This window comes from Neoarius graeffei, chromosome 3 (genome assembly GCF_027579695.1).
Source record: "Neoarius graeffei isolate fNeoGra1 chromosome 3, fNeoGra1.pri, whole genome shotgun sequence".
In the NCBI taxonomy this organism is placed as follows: domain Eukaryota; kingdom Metazoa; phylum Chordata; class Actinopteri; order Siluriformes; family Ariidae; genus Neoarius; species Neoarius graeffei.
This window is the reverse complement of record NC_083571.1, coordinates 93,004,134-93,030,487: the sequence shown is the minus strand read 5'-3', so window position 1 is coordinate 93,030,487 and position 26,354 is coordinate 93,004,134. Positions and strand designations below refer to the sequence as shown.

The 26,354-nt window shown below is 41.7% G+C and overlaps 1 protein-coding gene across 5 annotated transcripts in view; it reads right to left on the bottom strand.

Annotated features, from left to right (window-relative positions):
* The window catches only part of pinx1 (PIN2 (TERF1) interacting telomerase inhibitor 1), a 91,989-nt gene that overhangs the window by 49,307 nt on the left and 16,328 nt on the right, over positions 1-26,354 (bottom strand). For 3 of the 5 annotated variants that reach the window (XM_060917655.1, XM_060917652.1, XM_060917656.1), the window contains 5 exons: positions 25,757-26,210; positions 21,578-21,648; positions 13,598-13,707; positions 3,558-3,650; positions 3,373-3,454 (listed from right to left, as the gene is read on the bottom strand). In XM_060917655.1, the coding sequence (XP_060773638.1) occupies positions 3,373-3,454; positions 3,558-3,650; positions 13,598-13,707; positions 21,578-21,596 (304 nt within the window). In that variant the 5' untranslated portion in view covers positions 21,597-21,648; positions 25,757-26,210. The remainder of the gene's footprint in view (positions 1-3,372; positions 3,455-3,557; positions 3,651-13,597; positions 13,708-21,577; positions 21,649-25,756; positions 26,211-26,354) is intronic. The other 2 variants (XM_060917653.1, XM_060917657.1) reach the window with 1 other exon arrangement.

The following is a 26,354-nucleotide window of genomic DNA, read 5'->3' as shown; positions in this document are numbered from 1 at the left end:
CCAGCCCCACTTTGCAGTGGCTGTGACAAGACGTGTTATGCTCTGCAATAAAAAAAAAAAAAAACATTGGTACAACCAGTGTTCGAACTATGCCGATATTTTCGGGGGGGGGGTGCTTGCGCTTGTCTCAGAGCGCGGCTCTCCATCGCGCACTCACTTCGGATATGCAAATGCTTCCCGTTACACACGATTGCTATGTCAATAAACATCATTTTGCCAATATTTTAGAGACCCCCCAACATTTCCCAAATCATGTTTTCAAGGGATCTCATGTCTGTTTCAGGGGATCTCGGATCCCCCGAGTACCCCCGTAGTTCGAACGGTGAGCAAGCCCACTTTTTTATGCTGATAAGAGAATTACAATGGTTTTTCATGTGACAAAAATGTGCGATTAAATTGCGATTAATCGCGAGTTAACTATGACAGTCGCGACATTAATCGCAATTAAATATTTTAATCGCTTGACAGCACTAGTTTTTTCATTTTACCAATGAGCTCACTATATAGTCCTCTATATAGTAATTCCCCATATAGGGAGTAGGGAGGAGTGAACGAGTGAGCGATTTGACACAGCGATGGACTTCCTCTGTCTGCTTGACTGCACGAACCGAGCGATTTCATGCACATTATTTGCTCGGGAATCTCCTCAAATTAAATAACTTCCCAGCCACAGAACGGCCTGATAGATATATATATATATATATATATATATATATATATATATATATATATATACACACACACACACACACACACACACACACACATACAGTGGTGCTTGAAAGTTTGTGAACCCTTTAGAATTTTCTATATTTCTGTATAAATATGACCTAAAACATCATCAGATTTTCACACAAGTCCTAAAAGTAGATAAAGAGAACCCAGTTAAACAAATGAGACAAAAATAAAATATTATACTTGGTCATTTATTGATTGAGGAAAATGATCCAATATTACATATCTGTAAGTGGCAAAAGTATGTAAACCTCTAGGATTAGCAGTTAATTTGAAGGTGAAATTAGAGTCAGGTGTTTGCAATCAATGGGATGACAATCAGGTGTGAGTGGGCACCCTGTTTTATTTAAAGAACAGGGATCTATCAAAGTCTGATCTTCACAACACGTTTGTGGAAATGTATCATGGCACGAACAAAGGAGATTTCTGAGGACCTCAGAAAAAGCATTGTTGATGCTCATCCGACTGGAAAAGGTTACAAAACCATATCTAAAGAGTTTGGACTCCACCAATCCACAGTCAGACAGATTGCATACACATGGAGGAAAGACCATTGTTACCCTCCCCAGGAGTGGTCGACCAACAAAGATCACTCCAAGAGCAAGGTGTGTAATAGTCGGCGAGGTCAGAAAGGACCCCAGGGCAACTTCTAAGCAACTGAAGGCCTCTTTCACGTTGGCTAATGTTAATGTTCATGAGTCCACCATCAGGAGAACACTGAACAACAATGGTGTGCATGGCAGTGTTGCAAGGAGAAAGCCACTGCTCTCCAAAAAGAACATTGCTGTTCATTTGCAGTTTGCTAAAGATCACGTGGACAAGTCAGAAGGCTATTGGAAAATGTTTTGTGGACGGATGAGACCAAAATAGAACTTTTTGGTTTAAATGAGACACGTTATGTTTGGAGAAAGGAAAACACTGCATTCCAGCACAAGAACCTTATCCCATCTGTGAAACATGGTGGTGGTAGTATCATGGTTTGGGCCTGTTTTGCTGCATCTGGGCCAGGACGGCTTGCCATCATTGATGGAACAATTAATTCTGAATTATACCAGCAAATTCTAAAGGAAAATGTCAGGACATCTGTCCATGAACTGAATCTCAAGAGAAGGTGGGTCATGCAGCAAGACGACGACCCTAAGCATACAAGTTGTTCTACCAAAGAATGGTTACAGAAGAATAAAGTTAATGTTTTGGAATGGCCAAGTCAAAGTCCTGACCTTAATCCAATGGAAATGTTGTGGAAGGACCTGAAGCGAACAGTTCATGTGAGGAAACCCACCAACATCCCAGAGTTGAAGCTGTTCTGTACGGAGGAATGAGCTAAAATTCCTCCAAGCTGGTGTGCAGGACTGATCAACAGTTACCGGAAACATTTAGTTGCAGTTATTGCTGCACAAGGGGGTCACAGCAAATACTGAAAGCAAAGGTTCACATACTTTTGCCACTCACAGGTATGTAATACTGGATCATTTTCCTCAATAAATAAATGACCAAGTATAATATTTTTGTCTAATTTGTTTAACTGGGTTTTCTTTATGTACTTTTAGGACTTGTGTGAAAATCTGATGTTGTTTTAGGTCATATTTATGCAGAAATATAGAAAATTCTAAAGGGTTCACAAACTTTCAAGCACCACTGTGTGTGTGTGTGTGTGTGTGTGTATATATATATATATATATATATATATATATATATATATATTTTTTTTTTTTTTTTGAGAGATATTACAGAAATAAACATACATCACAATGACCAAATTTCAGAGAGAACTAAATTTCACTGATTTTATGAAATCGAAAGGCCGTCTACTTTTAATTATTCATTTATTTCAATTGACATTAACCACCAGAAGCAGACTAACCCTTATTATTCTATCCACATTTACTGGATATGAGCAATCGCGTGCTCTGATTGGCTACTCTACTACAAGGCTAATCAACTCATATATTGTGAGTAGAAAAAAACCAAATGGCGGTCTGCGTTACTCAAACAACCGAGGACGAAATAAAAACTACTCAAAAACAAAACCCCAAAAAATACAAAAAAAAAAGCAACAAAACATGGAATGAAAGTATTTGATGGTACTGTAAGAACGTATCTTTATTTTTTCCATTTTTCAAGAATTATTATTATTAGCATTTTTCACAAATTGCTCCTGTCATTTCTTTACATTCTTCATCTTTAAGCATTAAAATTTGTTGAATTTTTTTTAGACTGAAGGCTCAAAGAAGTTTGAAAATTATATCACTGAAATGTTTAAGGAAGAATTAAATAAACGGCTAAAGCTATTCTATACCTCGGCACGACAGCAAGACGGCACTTTCTACAAAAAAAAAAAAACAACACTAAAGTCAACTCGTGCAGCCATCGATAGGTTTTTAAGAAGTCCACCGAAGCGGAAATGATTTTGCATAAAGTTTTTATTTATCGAATTTGCTAAAAATAAAAATGCTCTGTTTCTCAAAATCCAGTAAATGTGGATAGAAGAAAACAGTTATTCTACTCAATCTCGTCGTACATGGCCTATAGCCGACTCAGTGCTCTGTGCCTCGTTGGCTATCAGCTCATGTACGACTCGATTTCGTGGAATAACCGTTAAATAGGCATTACAGCATATCAGCAAGCATGTGTTACCTTCAGTGTTGTTCTGGCCATGGCAGTTGTTCAGTTCAGCGAGAAGTTGATTAAAATCATCCTGATGAGCAATCCAGTTATCCTGGAAAATCCCAATCGCACCAATTCTAATGATTCAGTAATTCAAACAATGAAAACAAAAGTAATAGAATTAAAAGGTACAGAAGATCAGTGCAGTCTCTCACCTCGTTGTTGACTAGGTTGCCTAAACCCAAGCTGTTGTTCTTCACTTTAACCCTGATGTGCTCTGTAGCACCCTGTTCACTTTTGCCAAGACCCTAAGAGTAAGCAAGTTAGTTTTATTAATAAAGCACATTTTAAACAACAATATTTGCCCAAAGCACTGTACAAACAGTACCAGTGCACAAGTTTGGACATGCTTTCTAATTCAGCGTTTTTTTCTTTATTTTTATGAATTAAAAGACACTTCATGTCTTAAAGTAACGATGGATGTCATTTCTCTTTACTTAGTTGAGCGGTTCTTAATATAATATGGATTACTACAGTTGTGTAATAGGGCTATTTACTGTATTTTTATTATTTACTATTTGATCTCAAATGCATTAAGAAGGCAAGAAATTGCACTAATTACCTTTTGACGAGATACATTTGTTAACTGAAAAGCATGCCAGGTGACTACCTCATGAAGCTCGTTAATGCCGATAGTGTACAAAGCGTCATCAAGGTAAACGCTGCCTACTGTTTAGAATCAAAAATATGAAATGTTTTTTGTTCATCACATAATTCCATTTATTTTTTTCACAGTCCAAATCCTGCACTCTGATTGGCTGGCGAGCAGGTCTGTATCCTATGATACTGACCCTGGTTACGGACCTCTGGCGACTCGCTCGTTCACAACAACAAACATCGTAGCATTTTTTATCAACATTTATCTTTTTTTTTTTATAAGATTTATTTATAAGATTATCAAAAATCTTATAAATTTTTGCCAGCATTTCTCAGGAGAATAGCATTAATTTTACAGCACGGATAGCGATAACGACAGCATTCACAGCAAAAGCGAGTTTTACTACCCTGAGGAAGAAGAAATAAAAGAAAACATTTCAGGAGAAAGCTAAAAACCTGTCCTTTGCTAACGCCGAGCAAAAACATGGCTGAATCCTGAATGACTCCTATTTGTATAGATAGGGGACTACATAGGCGGCAAAATGTAGTTTTTTTCCTGCCATGGAAGCGCACTTGTATACCGAGGAGGAAGCCATTTGCATTACAGCCGTGAATGAGGATTCAAAATAGCATTAATTTTACATCATGGATAGTGATAACGACAGTGTTCACAGCGAAAGCGAGTTTTACTACCCTGAGGAAGACGAAATAAAAGAAAACATTTCAGGAGAAAGCTAAAAACCTCTAACTTGCTAACAGTTTGATCGCATTAGTTAATGAGGCCCAGTTTGGACCATGTTATCCTAATACATAATATTATGTTAGGTAAAAACTTTAAACCAGTACAATCTCTTCTTCAAAGTTTCACCAAATCGCTTTATTTATGCAATATAAAGGTCATAATACTGTATAACTTTGGTCGAGCAAAAACATGGCTGAATCCTGAATGACTCCTATTTGTATAAATAGGGGACTACATAGGCGGCAAAATGTAGTTTTTTTCCCTGCCATGGAAGTGCACTTGTATACCGAGGAGGAAGCCATTTGCATTACAGCCGTGAATGAGGATTCAAAATAGCGGCTCGGCTCGGTTTTCCCTTTCGGGGGCTCTCGTTTTCTGTTAGAATTTGGTAAAGAAAAAAATAAATATATTATTTACCAGCTTAAGGTCGGTCCCTATGGTGAAATACCGTGACCTCGGCCTCAGTCAGTACTTTCAAGACCTCGGTCACGGTATTTCACAATACAGACCTCCCAGCTGGTAAATAACACGTATATACGTTCCATTTGTTATTGCATAGTTCTGATGTGTTCAGCATTGTTCTACACCGTGAGCTGGCCTAGTGGTTAGTGTGTCTGCGTCTTAGTCAGGAGATCATGAGTTCTACTTGTGGTCGGGTCGTACCGAAGACCATCATAAAAATGTTTTTCTCTCTCTCTCTCCTGCCAAATCTGTCCCTCTGAGTTACAAGTCAGTCCTGGGATCGAGATGTTGACCTCTTCTGCTCCTCGGACCTGCCTGATCCATCCTGGTGCCCTGTGTCTGGTTGGAGTCTCATCACATCGCTCCTGTGGAGGGCGGCCCCATGTGGCCAGTCTGGACTCTTGCAGTGGTGCTTTTGTGGCTGGGGACTGCAGCTGACTTGCTGACTTTGGGACTGCGGTTGTCGTGAACAGTTTTGCGCTCGGGTTTCCGTCGGTGGGGGGTTTATAGCATCAATGAAGCTGACTTTATGTTAAAACTGTTAATATTACAGTCAGGCTGTCTGTTGTTGCCCAAATGAGGATGGGTTCCCTTTAGAGTCTGGTTCCTCTTGAGGTTTCTTCCTCATGTCGTCTGAGGGAGTTTTTCCTTGCCACCGTCGCGCTCATTGGGGATAGATTAGGGATAAAATTAGCTCATATTTTAAGTCGTTCAAATTCAGTAAAGCTGCTTTGCGACAATGTTTATTGTTAAAAGCGCGACACAAATAAACTTGACTTGACTGTCTGGGGATATATTAAACCAGGCACAACTTTGGAAGCAGAAGGTTACACAAACCGTTTAAGATGCCGACTAAAACATGAACATCTGCTTAATATGTAAGAGGGGGAAAACTGTGAGATAAGCTGTTACAGGAAATCAATCAATCAATGAGGCTGTCTTGTGTTGTGAAGTTCCCACCCCCAGAGTTGATTATTTTTCTATGAAAGCATGTCCAGAAGTGTTTTGACTCCTCTCATATGAGGGCAATTATAACCAATGCTGAATAACATTTCATTTATTAATGAACAATCCATAATGCTTTTAAAGCATTTAATGTCTTGCCTGTAATAACAGAACTAACCTGTCTCACACTACAGCAGCTAATTCACAGTTACTCCACAAAATCGAGTCATACATGAGCCGACAGCTGACGAAGCGCGTAGCAACCAGTCGGCTATAAGCCATGTACGACAAGATTGAGTGGAATAACTGTTTTATTCCATCCACGTTGACTGGATTTTGAGAACCAGAGAATTTTTATTGTTATTTTTGGCAAATTTGATAAATAAAAACTTTATACAAAATGTCCAACAAAATAATTTCCGCTGAGAGTGTACAGTAAACAAACCGGCAAAATGACAGTAGCAATTTGTGAAAATTTCTATAATAATAACTAGAAAAGCACTTGGAGAGCGCAGACCTCCGCCAAGAATATTTTGAAAAAATCCGGGATCCAGAAGGTGATCCGGATCACCGCCAAAATTTAATGGATTGTTACTTGTGCCCAGTCACACCTCTGGAAAAAATTTCAGAGCAATCCGTTCATAACTTTTTCCGTAATGTTGCTAACAGACAAACCAACAAAAAACAAAAACAAAAAAAACAACGCTACCGAAAACATAACCTACTTGGCGAAGGTAATAATTCTTGAAAAATAATTTAAAAAAAAAAAGAAACATTCTTACCATCAAATAAACAAACAAATAAACAAACTTTTTTTTTGTATTTTTGGGGGTTTTGTTTTCAGTCAAGAGTTTTTATTTCATCCTCAGTTTGATCAGCAACACGCTCCACCATTTTGTTTTTCTCTACTCACGGTATATGAGCTGATAGCCTAGTAGTAGCTTTTTTATTTTATTTCTTTTTCAATTTTCATTTTATTTATTTGTTTTTTTCTGTGTGTTTGTGTAGTTTGATGTTTGAGTGTGTTGTCCGTGGGTTGTGGTGTAGCTCCGGACCCAGTTTTGGGCGTTGGTTCCCTCCAGGCCTTGGTTCGCTGTGGGTGATGCCTGCGCTCCCAGCTGTGGACTGCAGTGAGCTCGCTGCTCATTTAACATTCGTGGTTGTCCAGCGCTCTGCGCTTTGACGCTTGGCGTGATGTTCCGAGCGATGTTGCTCGGTGGCGTCGCGGCGGCTGTCCAGGCGGTTTGGGACACACCAGCGCTCTGCGTGGCGGAGCTTCTGTGCTCGCTTTGTGGATCCACGGCGTGGTGTTCGAGCGATGTGGCTGACGGCGTCACTGCTGGAGATGTGGGACTCGTTTTCATGCGCCTTTTGGTGGGACTGTGGCTGCTACACCACTGGAATTACATCCTGACTCCTACTTGGTGGACTTTTTATTTTTTATTATTTATTCATTTATTTTATTATTTTTTATTGTTATTTTTTTCTTCGTCTATAATTGTAAAGCGTCCTTGGGTTTCTTGAAAGGCGCTATACAAGTTGAACTTATTATTATTATTAGAGTAGGCAATCAGAGCGCACGATTGCTCATATCCAGTGAATGTGGATAGAATAAAAGCAGCTGTTCCGTCACCATTCCACAAATCATACACAACTAGAGACAAATAGATTCTTTGCCTACGGTATAGTGTTGTGCGCAAAATTGCCTGTGATAATCATTGGCGCCCTGGAGTAACTAGTATTACTGCGACTAGTATTGAAGTAGCTATAGTTTTCCGTTTCCGGTTGAGAGTACATTGTGCGCATTCTGGCTGCTGCTTCTCACTGAAGCTTTTTATTTTATTTTCTCTTTTGTGTTTTTGTTTGAGTGTTTTGTCAGCCGGTTGTGGCATAGCTCCGGACCCAGTTTTGGGCACCGGTTCCCTCCAGGCCTTGGTGCGCCGTGGGTGATGCCTGTGCTCCTCGCTATGGACTGCAGTGAGCTTTTTGCTCATTTTAACACCATGGTTGTCCAGCGCTCTGTGCAGCAGTGCTTTTGTGCTTGGCGTGGTGTTCCGAGTGATGTTGCTCAGTGGCATTGCGGCAGCTGTGCAGGCAGTTTGGGACACACCAGCGCACTGCGTGGCGATGCTTCTGTGCTCGCTTTGTGGATCCATGGCGTGGTGTTACCCAGCAGCATCGTGGCGGCTGTGTTGGCAGTGTGGGGCTTGTTTTCGTGCGCCTTTTGGTGGGACTGTGGCTGCTACACCATTGGAATGACATCCTGACCTTTATTTGGTGGACTTTTTCCCCCCCTCCCTTTCCTTATAATTGTAAAGCGACCTTGGGTATTGAGAAAGGCACTATATAAATTTAACTTATTATTATTTATTAGTAGTGTGTAAATCTATAGCAGCAGCTCTGACAGTAGTCTTAGCAGTGTTGACAACTCTTTTCAGGGGAAAGTAGCTAAAGCATGCTCAACTTGCTTTAGCTACTTTCCCCTGAAAAGAGTTGTCAACACTGCTAACACGACTTAGTCAGGGAACATTTGTAACCTACTTTGCAAAATTTGCCAAGTCTGGTTTCTCAGTATTAACCCTTTATTTACATCCCAAACAAATTATTTTTACTTGTTATAATGTCAGTGGGCGGCACGGTGGTGTAGTGGTTAGTGCTGTCGCCTCACAGCAAGAAGGTCTGGGTTCGAGCCCCATGGCCGGCGAGGGCCTTTCTGTGTGGAGTTTGCATGTTCTCCCCGTGTCTGCGTGGGTTTCCTCCGGGTGCTCCGGTTTCCCCCACAGTCCAAAGACATGCAGGTTAGGTTAATTGGTGACTCTAAATTGACCGTAGGTGTGAATGTGAGTGTGAATGGTTGTCTGTGTCTGTCAGCCCTGTGATGACCTGGCGACTTGTCCAGGGTGTACCCTGCCTTTCGCCCGTAGTCAGCTGGGACTCCAGCTTGCCTGCGACCCTGTGGAACAGGATAAAGCGGCTAGAGATAATGAGAGGAGATGTCAGCAATCACCATTTTCACCAAAAAAAGGAAATGCTAAATATCGCATGTAAAAACGTAAAAAACAATACACATATCCGTATCACTTAATATAGGTAATCGTATGGGGCCGAGTAAAATTAAGGATTAATCTCACGAGTGATTTCAAAACTTCGAAATCACGAGTGAAATTGATCCTTAATTTTATGAGGAACCATACGATTACTTGTTTAGAATATACAGGGCCAAATTCATACTTCGGAAGCCATTCAAGTTCACAACATTTGTCATTCACGTTTTCTGAACCAATCAGGGTGCGAGACTATCTTGCACGTTTGAATCAGTTTCTAAAGCGTCTTTCATCATGACACGGCGACACGACACGAGGATTTTGAAAGTGGTTTACAAAATTTTATTGGAACTTCTTTACCAAAGAATAGAATAGAATAGAATAGAAAGCCTTTATTGTCATTATACAAGTACAATGAGATTTAAAGCTTCACCATACAGTGCACACATAAATATGTACAATAAAACTAATATAAAACTACTACTACTAAAAAAAAAAAAACTACTGACAACTATACATAAACTATACATAAACTATACATAAACTATACATAAACTTGTGCAAGTCCCTGAAGGAACACAGGTGCATAACAGTAACAGGGTTGAGAATAAAGTGACTAGCTGCATCAAGTGATAGAGGTAGCATTGGCATGTACAGACGCCTATTTTCAGTATGTAGGCAACTAAAAAAAAAAATAATAAAAAAATAAAAAAAGATGATCTGACTTGATATGATAGTGCAATAAGAGTTTACAGATAGCTATGATATCAATAGTGCAAATATGACAGTTTACAGTACTTAAAATGACAAAGAAAGTGGATGTCTAAGAACAGATGAACTGACTTGATATGATGGTGCAATATGACAGTCTTGTGGCATTTACAGTGCAAATATGACAGTTTACAGTCTGACAAGGAGAGACTAGGTTGAGATCAAGTGGTTAGCAGCATTGTGGTGATGGTGACCTTGTCAGTGGTGTTCAAGCATGACAGTTCCTCAGTGCAAACTTGAGTTGAGTATTGTGACAGCTCTTGGAAAGAAACTGTCCCTGAGTGTTTGTTTTGGCTGGTATGGCCCTGTAGCGCCTGCCAGAGGGCAACAGGTCGAAGAGGTGGAAGCCAGGGTGTGTATAGTCTTTTATGATGCTCTTTGCCCTACCTAGGCACCAGGAGTTGTAGATGGTGGACAAAGGAGGTAAAGGGCATCTTTTGTGCTGTGTTAGTCACCCTCTGCAGTCTTCTTCTGTCCGCTTCTGTGCGGCTTGAATGCCACACTGACACAGCATAGGTCAGCAGGCTCTCAATGGCTGACCGGTAGAAGGTCACCAGCAGGTTGGTGTCAAGTTGCTCCTTCCTGAGCACTCTCAGGAAGCTTAGTCTCTGCTGCGCCTTTTTAACCAGTGCGGTGGTGTTGGCTGCCCAGGAGAGGTCAGCAGAGATGTGGACCCCAAGGAATTTGAAGGATTCCACTCGCTCCACGCTTTCGCCGTTGATGTACAGGGGGGGCAGGGGCGGCTTTGTTCCGTCGGAAGTCCAGGATGAGTTCCTTAGTTTTGGAGATGTTCAGCGCCAGGTTGTTGGAGGCACACCATTCGCTGAGTCTAAGGACCTCATCTCTGTAGGCCGCCTCGTTCCCCTCTGTGATCATCCCCACCACCGTTGTGTCATCTGCAAATTTCACAATGATGTTCTCAGGGTGGGTGGGTCTGCAGTCATGCGTGTAGAGTGAGTAGAGTAGTGGGCTCAGCACACAGCCTTGGGCCGAGCCGGTGCTGAGCGTGCGGGCGGATGAGAGGTGGGGACCCAGCTTCACATGCTGGGGTCGGTTGACCAGAAAGTCCTTAATCCAGGAGCAGGTGGAGGGTGGGAGCCCTAGGTTGGCCAACTTGGGGATAAGAATGTCCGGTATTGTGTTAAAGGCTGAGCTGTAGTCAATGAAGAGCATCCTGACATAGCTCCCCTTTTTCTCGAGGTGGCTCAGTGTAGCGTGGAGGGCGGTGGTTATTGCATCTTCAGTGGATCTGTTTGGCCGGTATACAAACTGTTGTGGGTCGGGGGGGAGACAGGCTTTGATGTGTCTCATCACCAATTTTTCAAAGCACTTTGTGATGACTGGAATGAGTGCTACTGGGCGGAAGTCGTTGAGGTTGGTTGTGGGTGACTTTTTGGGGACTGGGATAATGGTGGCCGATTTTAGGCAGGCTGGGATGTTGGCTTGTTCCAGTGACAGATTGAAAATGTCAGTGAAGACTGGAGCCTGGAGCCATTTTGTTGATAAAATTTGCTAATTTTTGTAACCGTAACCAAGCAACGAACTAGCCAATAGCATTTCGGAAATACAGCCCTCCTTGATTGACCAATCAGGATTGAGTAATTTGGCCCTATGTATTATAAAGTCCATTATAACATCTGTATTTTTTTAAATGACCCGTTTACTAACTTTATGTGAACAGAAATCATATATTTACATGATATTATCAAGTTTAAAATGAGACATTTAAGTACATAGAGAACATAAAAAAGCCAGAAATATTTTACACTATTGCTACAGAACTTGAGAATATTTCCAGCTTATCTACATTCCAGAACTCAGCTCACAATCTCTCATTTCAGAAATTTCTGTGATACGTTTATTACTAAGCTGCTAGCGGTTTCTGGGGTTTTTTATGTCCAAACTACATCAAGTAGTAACACTTTGCCTAAGGATTCAAACACAAAACACGAAGATAAAAGCAGTTATTGGTAACACGCATTATGACCAGAACAGCCACTGGACTATTTTCAAAAGTAAACAAATGTCACTTTCACAACTAGACAAATGTCAGTTTCCTCCGTATCTGCTGGACTGTCTGTTGTTCTGTATGGAGAGTGCATGGACAGATAAGCATCAGACATTTCAGTAACTCTATAACTAACAGGTTTGCTAGTTATCTACAATTTGTAAGAAAGAGTTATATGCTTAATTATGGCTGAGACAAGCATGCAAACATACAGAAAGGCAAAGGTAGAAACATAAAGAAGCGACTAACTTGCTGAAATATTTTTGCAACAGAGTTATGGGACCCCAACAGAAACTCAATCACCTTGTTAAACACTTTTTTTTCATCAATCTTGAAACAAACATACTTTTAGATAAAGAATCTATAGAGTAACAAACTCCTAAAAGCAAAAAGTGATGTCAGTTGAACAGACTGAGCAGCACGCCACACCACCTCTGAGGTTCGAACTGATCCCACTCAGTAGTTTAGGTCCTTTTAGGGTTAAATGGGTATCTAATGTATGAACCATGCTTTTGACCTGAGTAAAAAGGTCATGTGCTACAAATAACACCTATTATGGATATAATAATTGCATATTAATGATGTAATACTTTTATACCAATTTCCTAGATGTGGTTTCAGGGCTCTTTTTATGTGCAAAGTTCCCCTGCAGAATTAACTTTGAAACAGCAGCCTACAAACATTACAACAAGTCCAGATTTATGAATTTATATCTGAACTTGTATATTATTACCAAAAATAAAACTTGGCAGATTTTGCAAAGTAGCCTCCAAATTAGGGCTGCACGATTATGGAAAAAATGATAATCACGATTATCTTGATCAAAATTGTAATCGCGATTATTAATCACGATTATTCTTGATGTTCGGGAAATCACTTAAATTTTATTTCACTATATTCAAACAAACAATATGAACAGCTTTCAGTGCAGAATGAAATTTAAAAGAGAAATTCTGATTTCCAAATGACAAATAAATGAAATTACCATTATTATCCAAGAAATTACCAAAGGATGAAGGAACTGAAAACTCAATTGCAACAATTACATAGCATTATACTGAGGCTCACAAGTTTTTAGCTAGAAAGACCAGCCTATCAACATGCTCTGGCTTTAAACATGAGCGAAGGCAGGTCACAACATTGCCTCCAGTGCTAAATAGTCTGTTGTTCCGACATAGTTAGCTTTTCTCTCTCACCTCAATCTGCTACCTACTCTCACGCTATCACCCCTTGAAGAAGATACCGCTGCACTGAAGCTCTGTGCACTTGACTTGGCTTGCTTGCTTATTTAGGCGGAGTAATGAAACCTTACATGTGGCGGTTCGCCCCCTAATGGTTTGGCGGAGTACTGGTCAAAAAGTGCTTGATCAGATATACAGCAGAGCTCGCATTTTAAATGGAAATAAATCGCGATTTTCATTTAATTTAATCATGGCAGCCAAAATCGCGATTTTCGATTAATTTCGATTAATTGTGCAGCCCTACTCCAAATAAAATATAAACAGACACTGTCTGACTAACTGTCAGAGCTGCTATTAGAGAAAATTAATCACCACCTTCTGACCAGAATGAAACATTCAGCAGTGCTGGGGTATAAATCCGATTTCAGATGCAGAAGTAAATTACCTTCCCTTTAGACCAGCCCATTCGCTCCAGCATCTTCTGGCCGAACTTGGAGTCATCATTACTCCAGGCGCTGTTCCTCGGGTCCACAGACCACTTCTGCTTTCGACGAGCTGAATCAATCAATCAACAGGACAAGACACACAGCTATCAGTCAGTATGTGCTTTAATAAACATGAGTTTGATTTTATTCTAAAGTCAGTTTCCACTGATTCTTCATATCCCGCTATTTGACCATCACTGATAATAATAATAATAAGTTCAATTTATATAGCGCCTTTCACAAACCCAAGGACGCTTTACACAGGAGCTACAAAAAAAAAGCCATACTAGGAAGAGTAGTGTGAGGTAAAGAGAAAAGTTTTCAAGTTAGCTTTGAAGGAAGAGAGAGTGGAACAGTCACGAAGCGATTGTGGTAACGAGTTCCAAAGTTTAGGAGCAGCAACACTGAAAGATCTGCCACCCATAGGCTACGTTCACACTGCAGGCTGAAGTGACTCAAATCCGATCTTTTCGCCCATATGTGACCTGTATCCGATCTTTTATTGACAATATGAACGACACAGATCCGATTTTTTCAAATCTGACCCAGGCCGTTTGGATATGTGGTCCTAATTCCGATCCCTATCCGCTCTTTTCATATGCGACTTCAGTCTGAACCGCCAAGTCGCATTCATCCGACTTACACGTCATCAACAAGCCACAAACGTCACTATTCTGCGCTGAAGTAGGCGGCGGGTCTCTCAAAAAAAGTTACAACAACATGGCGCATAATCACGGGCGCAGACAGAGGGTGGGACTCGTCCCACCCAGATTTAAATTCACCTCGTTCGGTCCCCCCCCCCACTTATAGGGAGGAAAAAACGTCTATGCTGTCTTTTTTTGCATAAGGCAAACCTCACGGAAAAATCAAAAGACTAATTACCATTCGGTTTATTGAGGTGCACGGCAGTGTATACATAGTTGCAACAACTCACATAAAACAAAACAAAGACTGATATTTGGTTGGTTGAGCTGCGCAGACTGCACAGGTTGCGAGCTCGAGCTTGGTTGCTATGGTTACTAACAACAAGTTTGACAGGCATATCGGGGTTGGTTTGCTGGCAGCTTTGTCCCCCCCCAGTTTTTTGTCCCCCCCAGTTCAAAAAACATATCTGCGCCCCTGCGCATGACATCAATGCGAGGGACGCTTCGGGCTGTGAAGGTTCTGAATCTTCTCAATGGAAGGACGCAGAGGTTAGGGAGCTGATTTCCATTTGGGGGGATGCAGCTATTCAAGCTAGATTGGATGGGTCATACCGCAACCGGGCGGTTTTACTTCCGTAAACACTGGCCATGCTCACTGCGTGTGACGTTGTCGTATCCTGCAATGCGCATGCGGAACACTTTTAGGTCGCTTTTTGTTCATACTGAGGATCACATACAAGTCGCATATATTTGTTAATGTGAACGACCTCACAAAAAATCGGATTTCACAAAAAAATCGGAATTGAGCATTAAGCCTTGCAGTGTGAACGTAGCGATAGATGCCAGTTTAAAACGTGGAACAGTCAGAAGTCCACAGACAGAAGATCTGAGGGAGCGGGAGGGACAGTACAAATGAATTAGCTCACAGAGATAGGAAGGGGCGAAACCATGAAGAGCTTTATAGGTTAAAAGCAAGATTTTGTATTTAATCCGAGAAATAACTGGCAACCAATGCAGTTGCTGTAAAACAGGAGTGATGTGAGCAGTGCGCTTGGTGTGTGTGAGGACTCTAGCTGCTGAGTTTGGGATGCACTGCAGGCGACTGAGCAATGTAGCAGGGAGACCATAAAAGAGAGAATTGCAATAGTCAAGACGAGAAAAAATAAACGCGTTGACCAACATTTTGGCATCAGTTTCCAAGAGAAAAGGGTGGAGACGTGCAATATTGCGGAGGTGAAAGAAAGCATTCTTAGTAATTAGTTTAAGATGGAGTTCAAACGTAAGGGTGGAGTCAAAGAGAACGCCAAGGTTTTTTATAACTTGGGAAGGACTAATAGACACACCATCAATATCAATAGTAAAACTGGAGAAGTTCAGAACCTGTCTTTTGGTACCTACTAACAGAACCTTCGTTTTGCTAGCATTAAGTTTAAGGCAGTTCTTATGCAGCCATTGCTTAAGGTCAGTGATGCAAGTCCTTAGCAGCTGAACAGAGGCTATGGAAGGGGTGATAGTGATGTAGATTTGAACGTCATCAGTATAACAATGAAAGTTAAGGCCATGGTTACGAATAATCTGGGCTATAGGAGAAACATATAATATAAAAAGAAGGGGACCAAGGACAGAACCCTGAGGCACACCTTGAGCAACAGTAGCAGTGGATGATTTATGAACACCAATAGATATAAACTGTTGCCTGTTTGCTAGATATGACTAAAACCAGGCTAAAGCTAAGCCAGTAATACCAAAAGAAGATACTCATTTCCAGACTCTCTCATGATGTACAGTGTCAAAGGCAGCTGTGAGGTCCAAGAGAACAAGGACATTGAGACGACCAGCATCAGTTGAGAGCAGGAGGTCATTAACAACTCATTTTTTTTGCAGTCCAAATCCTGCGCTCTGATTGGCTGGCGAGCGGGTCCGCATCCTACGGTACGGACCTCCGGTGACTCGCTCGTTCACAACAACAACAAACATAGTAGCATTTTTTGTCAACATTTATCTTTTTTTTTTATAAGATTTATTTATAAGATTATCAAAAATCTTATACATTTTTGCCAGCATTTCTCAGTATAATAGCATTAATTTTACAGCATGGATAGCGATAACGACAGTCTTCACAGTCAAAGTGAGTTTTACTACCCTGAGGAAGAAGAAATAAAAGAAAACATTTCAGGAGAAAGCTAAAAACCTGTCATTTGCTAGCGCCGAGCAAAAACATGGCTGAATCCTGAATGACTCCTATTTGTATAAATAGGGGACTACATAGGCAGCAAAATGTAGTTTTTTTCCTGCCATGGAAGTGCACTTGTACACTGAGGAGGAAGCCATTTGCATTACAGCCGTGAATGAGGATTCAAAATAGCATTAATTTTACAGCATGGATAGAGATAACGACAGTGTTCACAGCGAAAGCGAGTTTTACTACCCTGAGGAAGACAAAATAAGAGAAAACATTTCAGGAGAAAGCTAAAAACCTCTAACTTGCTAACAGTTTGATCTCATTAGTTAATGAGGCCCAGTTTGGACCATGTTATCCTAATACATAATATTACATTAGGTAAAAACTTTAAACCAGTACAATCTCTTCTTCAAAGTTTCACCAAATCGCTTTATTTATGCAATATAAAGGTCATAATACTGTATAACTTTGGTCGAGCAAAAACACCGAGCAAAAACATGGCTGAATCCTGAATGACTCAATTTTGTATAAATAGGGGACTACATAGGCAGCAAAATGTAGTTTTTTTTTCCTGCCATGGAAGTGCACTTGTATACCGAGGAGGAAGCAATTTGCATTACAGCCGTGAATGAGGATTCAAAATGGCGGCTCGCCTTGGTTTTCCCTTTCGGGCGCTCTCGTTTTCTGTGAGAATTTGGTAAAAAAATAAATAAATATATTATTTACCAGCTTAACCTCCTAAGGCCCAAGCTGTTTTTTACATGCATTTTTTATTTCTCTTTGCTATTTGGGCTTATTAGAACCTGATTAGAATAAAAACTAAGCATCATCTTTTGATAAGATGTACTTTTAGAGAAAAAGTATGTCCACATATGTGGATTCTTGTTCCGAATTTCCATAAAGTGCTGTCCACGCATGTGACCGCTAAGCCCTAGGAGGTTAAGTCCGTATGGTGAAATACCGTGACCTCGGCCCAGAGGGCCTCAAGCAGTACTTTCAAGACCTCGGTCACGGTATTTCACGATACGGACCTCCCAGCTGGTAAACAACGTATATTTAAGACAGCAGATTCAGTGCTGTGCAGATTGCGAAAGCCTGACTGAAAGGGTTCATAGAGATCATTACAAGCAAGGAAAGTATGAAGCTGAGAGGCTACAACTCGCTCCATTACCTTAGCTAGGAAAGGGAGATTTGAAATGGGTCTGTAATTGGACAGTGAAAAAGAATCTAGACCAGGTTTCTTTATATTGGTGTAACAGAAGCAATTTTGAGGGAGATGGGAACAGTGCCTCAAGCAAAACACTGATTAATCATATGAGCGATATAAGGGGAGATAGCAGATACACAGGATTTAAGAAGTGCAGTGGGTGCAGGGTCCAACAGACATGAGGAGGAGGACTTGGTCATAATTTCTGATACTTTAGAAGAATCAACAGGAGAGAAACCAGAGAGACAGCAGTCAGCTTTATGAGAAAGAGCTACTTGCGAGACAGAAGAATGAATTTCAGAATGAAAAGTGTGAAAGCCAGTTTTCTTATAAAGGCGCTCTAGCCGCCTTCCCTTGGCCTTCATGGCCCTAAGCTCAGAGATTGTTTTTCATGATCCTGTGAATATCTGGCTTTGAAAACCTCCACTCCCACACCGATGTTGCTGCTCTTAATCTATCGACCTCCCAAATCATCGCCATCTCTTTTTCTGTCCGAACTGAATGAACTGCTAACTGTAGCCTCATCTGTAACTACTTCTTTTGGCTGCTCCCAATTAGGGGTCGCCACAGCGGATCTTTCGTCTCCATTGCTCCCTGTCTTCAGCATCCTTCTCTACCACACCTGCCACTTTCATGTCCTCTCTCACCACATCCATGTATCTCCTCTTTGGCCTTCCTCGTTTTAGTGTGCCTGGCAGCTCCATCCTCAACATTCTCCTTCCCACATGCTCTGCATCTCTTCTCAGGATGTGCCCATACCATCTCAGTCTCATCTCTCTTAGCTTCATTCCCAAGCTCTCCACATGTGCTGTCCGTCTGATGTGCTCGTTCCTTATCCTGTCCAACCTCCCATCGCAAACCTTAACATCCTCAACTCCACCACCTCCAACTTTGCCTCCTGTCTCTTCGTTAAGGGTACGGTCTCCAATCCGTACATCACAGCTGGTCTCACTACTGTCTTATACGGCTTACCTTTCACTTTTGCTGGGACTTTCCTATCACAAACGACTCCTGAAATCCTTCTCCAACTGCTCCACCCTGCCTGCACTCTCTTTCTCACCTCACTATCGCAGCCCCCATTTTCCTGCACAGTTGACCCCAGGTACTTGAATTCACCAACTTTCTTTACGTCTACTCCTTGCATCTTCACTACACTCTCACTGATGAATATGCATTCTGGGCAGCACGGTGGTATAGTGGTTAGCACTGTCGCCTCACAGCAAGAAGGTTCCGGGTTAGCAGCCGGCGAGGGCCTTTCTGTGTGGAGTTTGCATGTTCTCCCCGTGTCTGTGTGGGTTTCCCCTACAATCCAAAGACATGCAGTTAGGTCGACGTGGGGCGGTCTTGGGCTGAGGTGCCCTTGAGCAAGGTACCGGACCCCTGACTGCTCCCCAGGTGCTCTGGTGTGGCTGCCCACTGTTCTGAGTGTGTGTTCACTGCTTCAGATGGGTTAAATGCAGAGGATGAATTTCACTGTGCTTGAAGTGTGCATGTGACGAATAAAGGTTTCTTCTTCTTCGTCCCAATGCATACCTCCATCCCCAACTCAACCTACTTTCACTACATATCACATCATCATCATCCGCAAACATCATGTTCCATGGTGACTCTTGCCTCACTTCATTCTTCAAGCTATCCATCACTATGGCAAACAAGAAAGGACTCAGAGCAGATCCTTGATGGAGTCCCACCTTCACCTTGAACCATTCAGTTGTGCCAATTGCACACCTCACTGCTGTTTCACTGTTCTCATACATGTCTTGTACCACTCTGATATACTTCTCATTCACTCCACTCTTTCTCATACAATACCATAACTCATCTCTCGGCACTCCAGGCACGTGCACACATAGGGCTTTAGGGGTGCTTGAGCCCCTGCCCTTTCTGCCTCGAATTAAATGTTGCCCTTTTAAAATAATAATAATAATAATAATAATAATAATCCTAATAATAAATAATACAGTCCTGTTAGAAATTTAAAACAACGACGGTACAAAAACTCCACGGCAATCTACCAATTTTCTTGTAGTATGGGGTCGTTGTGTGCGTTGAGCCTGCCGCTTCTCTTACCCCTTTTCCACCAAATCAGTTCCAGGGCTGGTTCGGGGCCAGTGCTGGTGCTGGTTCACAACTCGTTCAACTTGCGAGCCAGCTGAGAACCAGTTTGCTTTTCCATAGCTCGCGGTGCTAAGGGAAGTCACGTCATTACGTCGCTGTATACGTCAGTTACGTCGCTGTATACGTCAGTTACGTCGCTACGTTTGCATAAACCTTGGCGCGAACATCGAAGCAAAAACACGGAAGAAGCAGCAGCAACAACAATAATAATAAATGACTTCGCGTTTGTACAGCTGCTGCTTCTCGTCGCTTAAAAATGGCAATCTTTCGCGGTCTTGTTATTGTTGTTGGTCTTAACAACTCCGCCTCCCCACTGACGTAAGCGGTTCTTTCCTCTGGCCCAGCAGAGAGTTGGTGCTAGCCTGGAACCAGTTTTTCTGGCCCCAGAGCCAGTTCTTCGTCAGTGGAAACAGAAAACCCAGTTCCAAACTAAGCACTGGCCCCGAACCAGCCCTGGAACTGCTTTGGTGGAAAAGGAGCATCAGTCCATTGCTGCTCCGCTCGAGTGCAGCCAGAGAGAGGGCGTGCAGACGTGAGTGAGAGGGAAGAAGCCGCTGCGCTGCCACAATGATAACAGAGGAGACGGACAGTGAGGCAGCTTGAACATGTGAGTTATGGTCTAACAGTTAGCCCTTTCAAACTGTATGTACATGACATTTGTGTGAGTAATTTAAGTCTCTGTAGTTTAATAATCTGCTTGTTAACTGACGTGACCTGACCCGTTACTGTTCACAATCGATTGCCTCGGCCGTGCTTCGGTCTACATGCAAGTATCATATATCATCGGGAAGCTCACATTCTCCTCTTGTATATATAACCAGTCGTCGACCTCTTCCACAACGTGCTCAAATCAAATGTGTGTTATGTTTCAGAAAAAAACAAAAACTTGTGAAAAATGTACTCAGAAGCCTATGCAAAGAAGAGAGGCTCTCTGATCTCCTTCTCCTCTCGATTGAAAAAGACATACCCATAAATCACAATGAGGTCATTAATATCTACAGGGACATGGCCCCCAGAAGGTTACTGCTTTAAGGCCCCTGGAATGTTAGGCTTCTACCTTATGAGAAGAAGGACTGATTTTTATCATTTTGTCCATTAGGCTATTTACTTATTTGTTCAAAGTTCAGGTTTCACTGTTCAATGTTAAATCTTTAACAATCAAAAAGCCTAATAATGCACCAGTGTTCTATTGCTTTGCATGTCTTCCAAGCCTATGATAATGTGTGACAATTTTGCTGACACAAAAGAAATGGCAATTGCATATCACTTTCACCAACACAGGACACATAGCTAAGTACTTACCTTCCTATTAGTACGTTAATTTTAATTCTACATTTCCATATTTTGGAAAGGACCGGGGGGGAAAAAAATCATGCACTTGCTGCCCTTTTTCTGACTTTGAGCCCCTGCCCCTCTATAATCCTGTGCACGTCCCTGCGGCACTCTATCGTATGCCTTCTCCAGGTCTACAAACACACAATGTAGCTTTCTCTGTACTTCTCCATTAACATTCTTAAATCAAAAATTGCATCCGATGTGCTCTTCCTTGGCATAAACCCGCAGCCTCATCTCTAACTGGCATTATGAAACCATATTGGAGAAAAGCAGATACATGCTAACAGCTAACACATGAGCAGAACGTTTTTTGTTTTTTTTTATAAGGAAAACTATTTATTTGTGATTACAAATAAGGCCACAAATGCCTCTGTATATCATACACCAATTCTCATTCCATACAAAGATGATAATAATAATACAACAATACATGGAAATTAAACTATGAACTCACGTTCAGCAAGCATGGACATCTTGGGGTCCTAGAACACATGGGCTGAATCCGGGAAGCTGTCCTGAAAGTGCCTGATCGGAAAAGCAACATTAAATTCTGCTTGTTTTTCTATTTCCCATTTATGTAACTACACAAACTATTTAAGATATGAATTATGGCTTATTTTAAAATGTCTTGCATACGAAATACTCAGTGTTTTTATATAACTCAGACAGGCATATTAGACATTTTATTTTATCGCCCGGTTTTCAACACTAGATGGCGGAAAGGTTTTATTTTTATTTTATTATTTAGCTTTCCAAATAAATAAACAATAAACAAATAAACAATGCATGGAAATTAAACTATGGACATCTTGGGGTCCTAGAACACATGGGCTGAATCCAGGAAGCTGTCCTGAAAGTGCCTGATCGGAAAAGCAACATTAAATTTTGCTTGTTTTTCTATTTCCCATTTATGTAACTACACAAACTATTTAAGATATGAATTATGGCTTATTTTAAAATGTCTTGCATACAAAATACTCAGTGTTTTTATATAACTCAGACAGGCATGTTAGACATTTTATTTTATCGCCCGGTTTTCAACACTAGATGGCGGAAAGGTTTTATTTTTATTTTATTATTTAGCTTTCCAACTATTTCATGGTCACATTGTAAAGTAGTACTTTTATATCAAGGGATTCTGTATTCCACAGACTCTCTCAGAAGAATACAGGTTATGGCTTAAATATTATTCAGATGTGTACATTATATACTACCGTTCAAAAGTTTGGGGTCACTTTGAAATGTCCTTATTTTTGAAAGAAAAGCACTGTTCTTTTCAATGAAGATCACTTTAAACTAATCAGAAATCCACTCTATACATTGCTAATGTGGTAAATGACTATTCTAGCTGCAAATGTCTGGTTTTTGGTGCAATATCTCCATAGGTGTATAGAGGCCCATTTCCAGCAACTCTCACTCCAGTGTTCTAATGGTACAATGTGTTTGCTCATTGCCTCAGAAGGCTAATGGATGATTAGAAAACCCTTGTGCAATCATGTTAGCACAGCTGAAAACAGTTGAGCTCTTTAGAGAAGCTATAAAACTGACATTCCTTTGAGCAGATTGAGTTTCTGGAGCATCACATTATTTTGTGGGGTCGATTAAATGCTCAAAATGGCCAGAAAAATGTCTCGACTATATTTTCTATTCATTTTACAACTTATGGTGGGAAATAAAAGTGTGACTTTTCATGGAAAACACACAATTGTCCGGGTGACCCCAAACTTTTGAACGGTAGTGTATTTTGTTTATTTGCTGAAGATATAGAGCTTTTATTCCTGAACTTTCCTCAGACAAAGTATATCGGGTACAAGCAGGCACAGAGGCCTATTTGCTTTTTGTTTTTTTTTAGTTACTTAGGTTTGGATTAAACTATATAACTTTAAATAATATATATTTGGTGGTATAATGGTGGTTGTAAATTAATTTAAAAAAACAAACAAACATGGGCTCCCTACTTCACAGTCCCCTGTATTGTATAAACTGTGGAATTTTCCGTTTATTTGCAATGACGATTAACAGAGTTTTGTTTTAATGATTTATAGATTATGATTTTAAAAGATAATTGTGGTCAACTGTGCAGGAAAATGGGGGCTGCGATAGTGAGGTGAGAAAGAGAGTGCAGGCAGGGTGGAGCAGTTGGAGAAGGATTTCGGGAGTCGTTTGTGATAGGAAAGTCCCAGCAAAAGTGAACGGGAAGATGTATAAGACAGTAGTGAGACCAGCTGTGATGTATGGATTGGAGACCGTACCCTTAACGAAGAGACAGGAGGCAAAGTTGGAGGTGGTGGAGTTGCGGATGTTAAGGTTTGCGATGGGAGGTTGGACAGGATAAGGAACGAGCACATCAGGGACAGCACATGTGGAGAGCTTGGGAATGAAGCTAAGAGAGATGAGACTGAGATGGTATGGACACATCCTGAGAAGAGATGCAGAGCATGTGGGAAGGAGAATGTTGAGGATGGAGCTGCCAGGCACACGAAAACGAGGAAGGCCAAAGAGGAGATACATGGATGTGGTGAGAGAGGACATGAAAGTGGCAGGTGTGGAAGAGAAGGATGCTGAAGACAGGGAGCAATGGAGACGAAAGATCCGCTGTGGCGACCCCTAATCGGGAGCAGCCAAAAGAAGAAGATTTTAAAACATAATTGAAGAGTAATTTCCTTGTTTTGCTTGGGTGGCACTGTGATGTAAGTTGTTAGCACAGTCGCCTCACAGCAAGAAGGTTCGAGCCCCGTGGCTGGCAAGGGCCTTTCTGTGTGGAGTTTGCATGTTCTCCCCGTGTCTGCGTGGGTTTCCTCCGGGTGCTCCGGTTTTCCCCGCAGTCCAAAGACATGCGGTTAGGTTAATATGGGACGGCCTTGGGCTGAGGTGCCCTTGAGTGAGGCACCTAACTCCCAACTGCTCACGTGTGTGTTCACTGCTTCAGATGGGTTAAATGCAGAGAGGAATTTCACAAGTGTGTGATGGATAAAGTTGTGCTTTCTTTATATCCATCCATCCATTATCTATAGCCGCTTATCCTGTCCTACAGGGTCGCGAGCAAGCTGGAGCCTATCCCAGCTGACTACGGGCGAGAGGCGGGGTACACCCTGGACAAGTCGCCAGGTCATCACAGGGCTGACAGACACAGACAACCATTCACACTCACAGCCACCAGTTAGCCTAAACTGCATGTCTTTGGACTATGGGGGAAACCCGGAGCACACCCACACAGACACGGAGAGAACATGCAAACTCCGCACAGAAAGGCCCTCACCAGCCGCTGGGCTCGAACCCAGGACCTTCTTGCTGTGAGGCGACAGTGCTAACCACTACACCACCGTGCCGCCCTTGCTCTTTATATCTGATTTTAAATCTCTAAAATAATTTGTCATCATTTAAATTGGAACATGTACAGGGCCAGATACAGTAATAATAATAAAAATATGTAGTATTGAAGTGATTTATGAATCCCACTGGAGCCTGTACTATCCATCCATCCATTATCCGTAGCTGCTTATCCTGTGCAGGGTTGCGGGCAAGCTGGAGCCTATCCCAGCTGACTACGGGCGAAAGGCGGGGTACACCCTGGACAAGTCGCCAGATCATCGCAGGGCTGACACATAGACACAGACAACCATTCACATTCACACCTACGGTCAATTTAGAGTCACCAATTAGCCTAACTTGCATGTCTTTGGACTGTAGGGGAAATCAGAGCACCCGGAGGAAACCCATGCAGACACGTGGAGAACATGCAAACTCCACACTGAAAGGCCTCTGTCAGCCAATGGGCTCGAACCCAGAACCTTCTTGCTGTGAGCTGACAGTATTATAATGTGTATTTTACAAAAACACAAACATGCTGAATTTTTATTTTATCCTACACTTCTGTCTTAAGGTGTGTACTTGTGTATAATTCAATATTTGTTTTCGGTTCATGTATCTCATCTCATTTCATTATCTCTAGCTGCTTTATCCTGTTCTACAGGGTCGCAGGCAAGCTGGAGCCTATCCCAGCTGACTACGGGCGAGAGGCGGGGTACACCCTGGACAAGTCGCCAGGTCATCACAGGGCTGACACATAGACACAGACAACCATTCACACTCACATTCACACCTACGGTCAATTTAGAGTCACCAGTTAACCTAACCTGCATGTCTTTGGACTGTGGGGGAAACCAGAGCACCCGGAGGAAACCCACGCGGACACGGGGAGAACATGCAAACTCCGCACAGAAAGGCCCTCGCCGGCCACGGGGCTCAAACCTAGGACCTTCTTGCTGTGAGGCGACAGCACTAACCACTACACCACCGTGCCGCCCTGATGTGATAAGTTTTGTATCTAAATCTGTACTACAGATATTTTAGCTGGAAAGTTGAGTCCTATACCTGTTACAGTAGGCTTGAGAGAGAACTACGGAATGATAAGTTTTATTTGCCTTGTGTTGATAAAATCTTAATCAGTCAAGAACAAAGGGTTTATTTATGACTATACAAATATAAAATACAGTCGCTGAGCCTGTAAGAAAAAAAACAATGTCACAAAATAACATGCATTTGAATGTTAAATGATAGAAGTTGAGGATGTAGTAATGTTCCTTTTATATGGATACATTTTCATTAAATAAGAGTTTTACAGTCATCACACCTTGCAACATTACATATGAAAATCTGGGTGTTTTTGTATTTCATTAGTTCGGAACATCCCCTGCAGCAAAACCGCTGTGTCAGATGAAGGTCACCAAAAGGTCACCATCAGCAGTCAGCATTTTATCCATTTCCAGGAAATAGATACTGTTTGCAGTCTTTGCGAATGAACCGTTAAGGAAAGGTTTTGCAATCAGATACTGAACATGTACTGAAATTAAGCTCATCTAAAAGAACATCTTTATACGACGGTGGAGGATGGTCACTTTGGGTTGCCATAGCAACAGTTCACCATGATTTAAAAAAAAAAAAAACAACAGCTGCACCACAGAGTGTTTTAACATTTCCCACTCAGACGAATCATGAGACTGAACCAGTTATCTCACTGCATGCCCAGCTTCTGTGTCATAGAAGTCTCGAGTGGCAGAAAACTCTCACTCTTGGCTCTGGCTGTCCTATTGGGCAGAACAGAGGGTGTGACCATCTTGCATAACACTTCATGTCAAATCAGGAAACACTTTGGAAATATAGATAGATTAGATTACATTACATTCACTTTATTCATCCCACATCGAAGAAATTCACGTGTTACAGTAGCA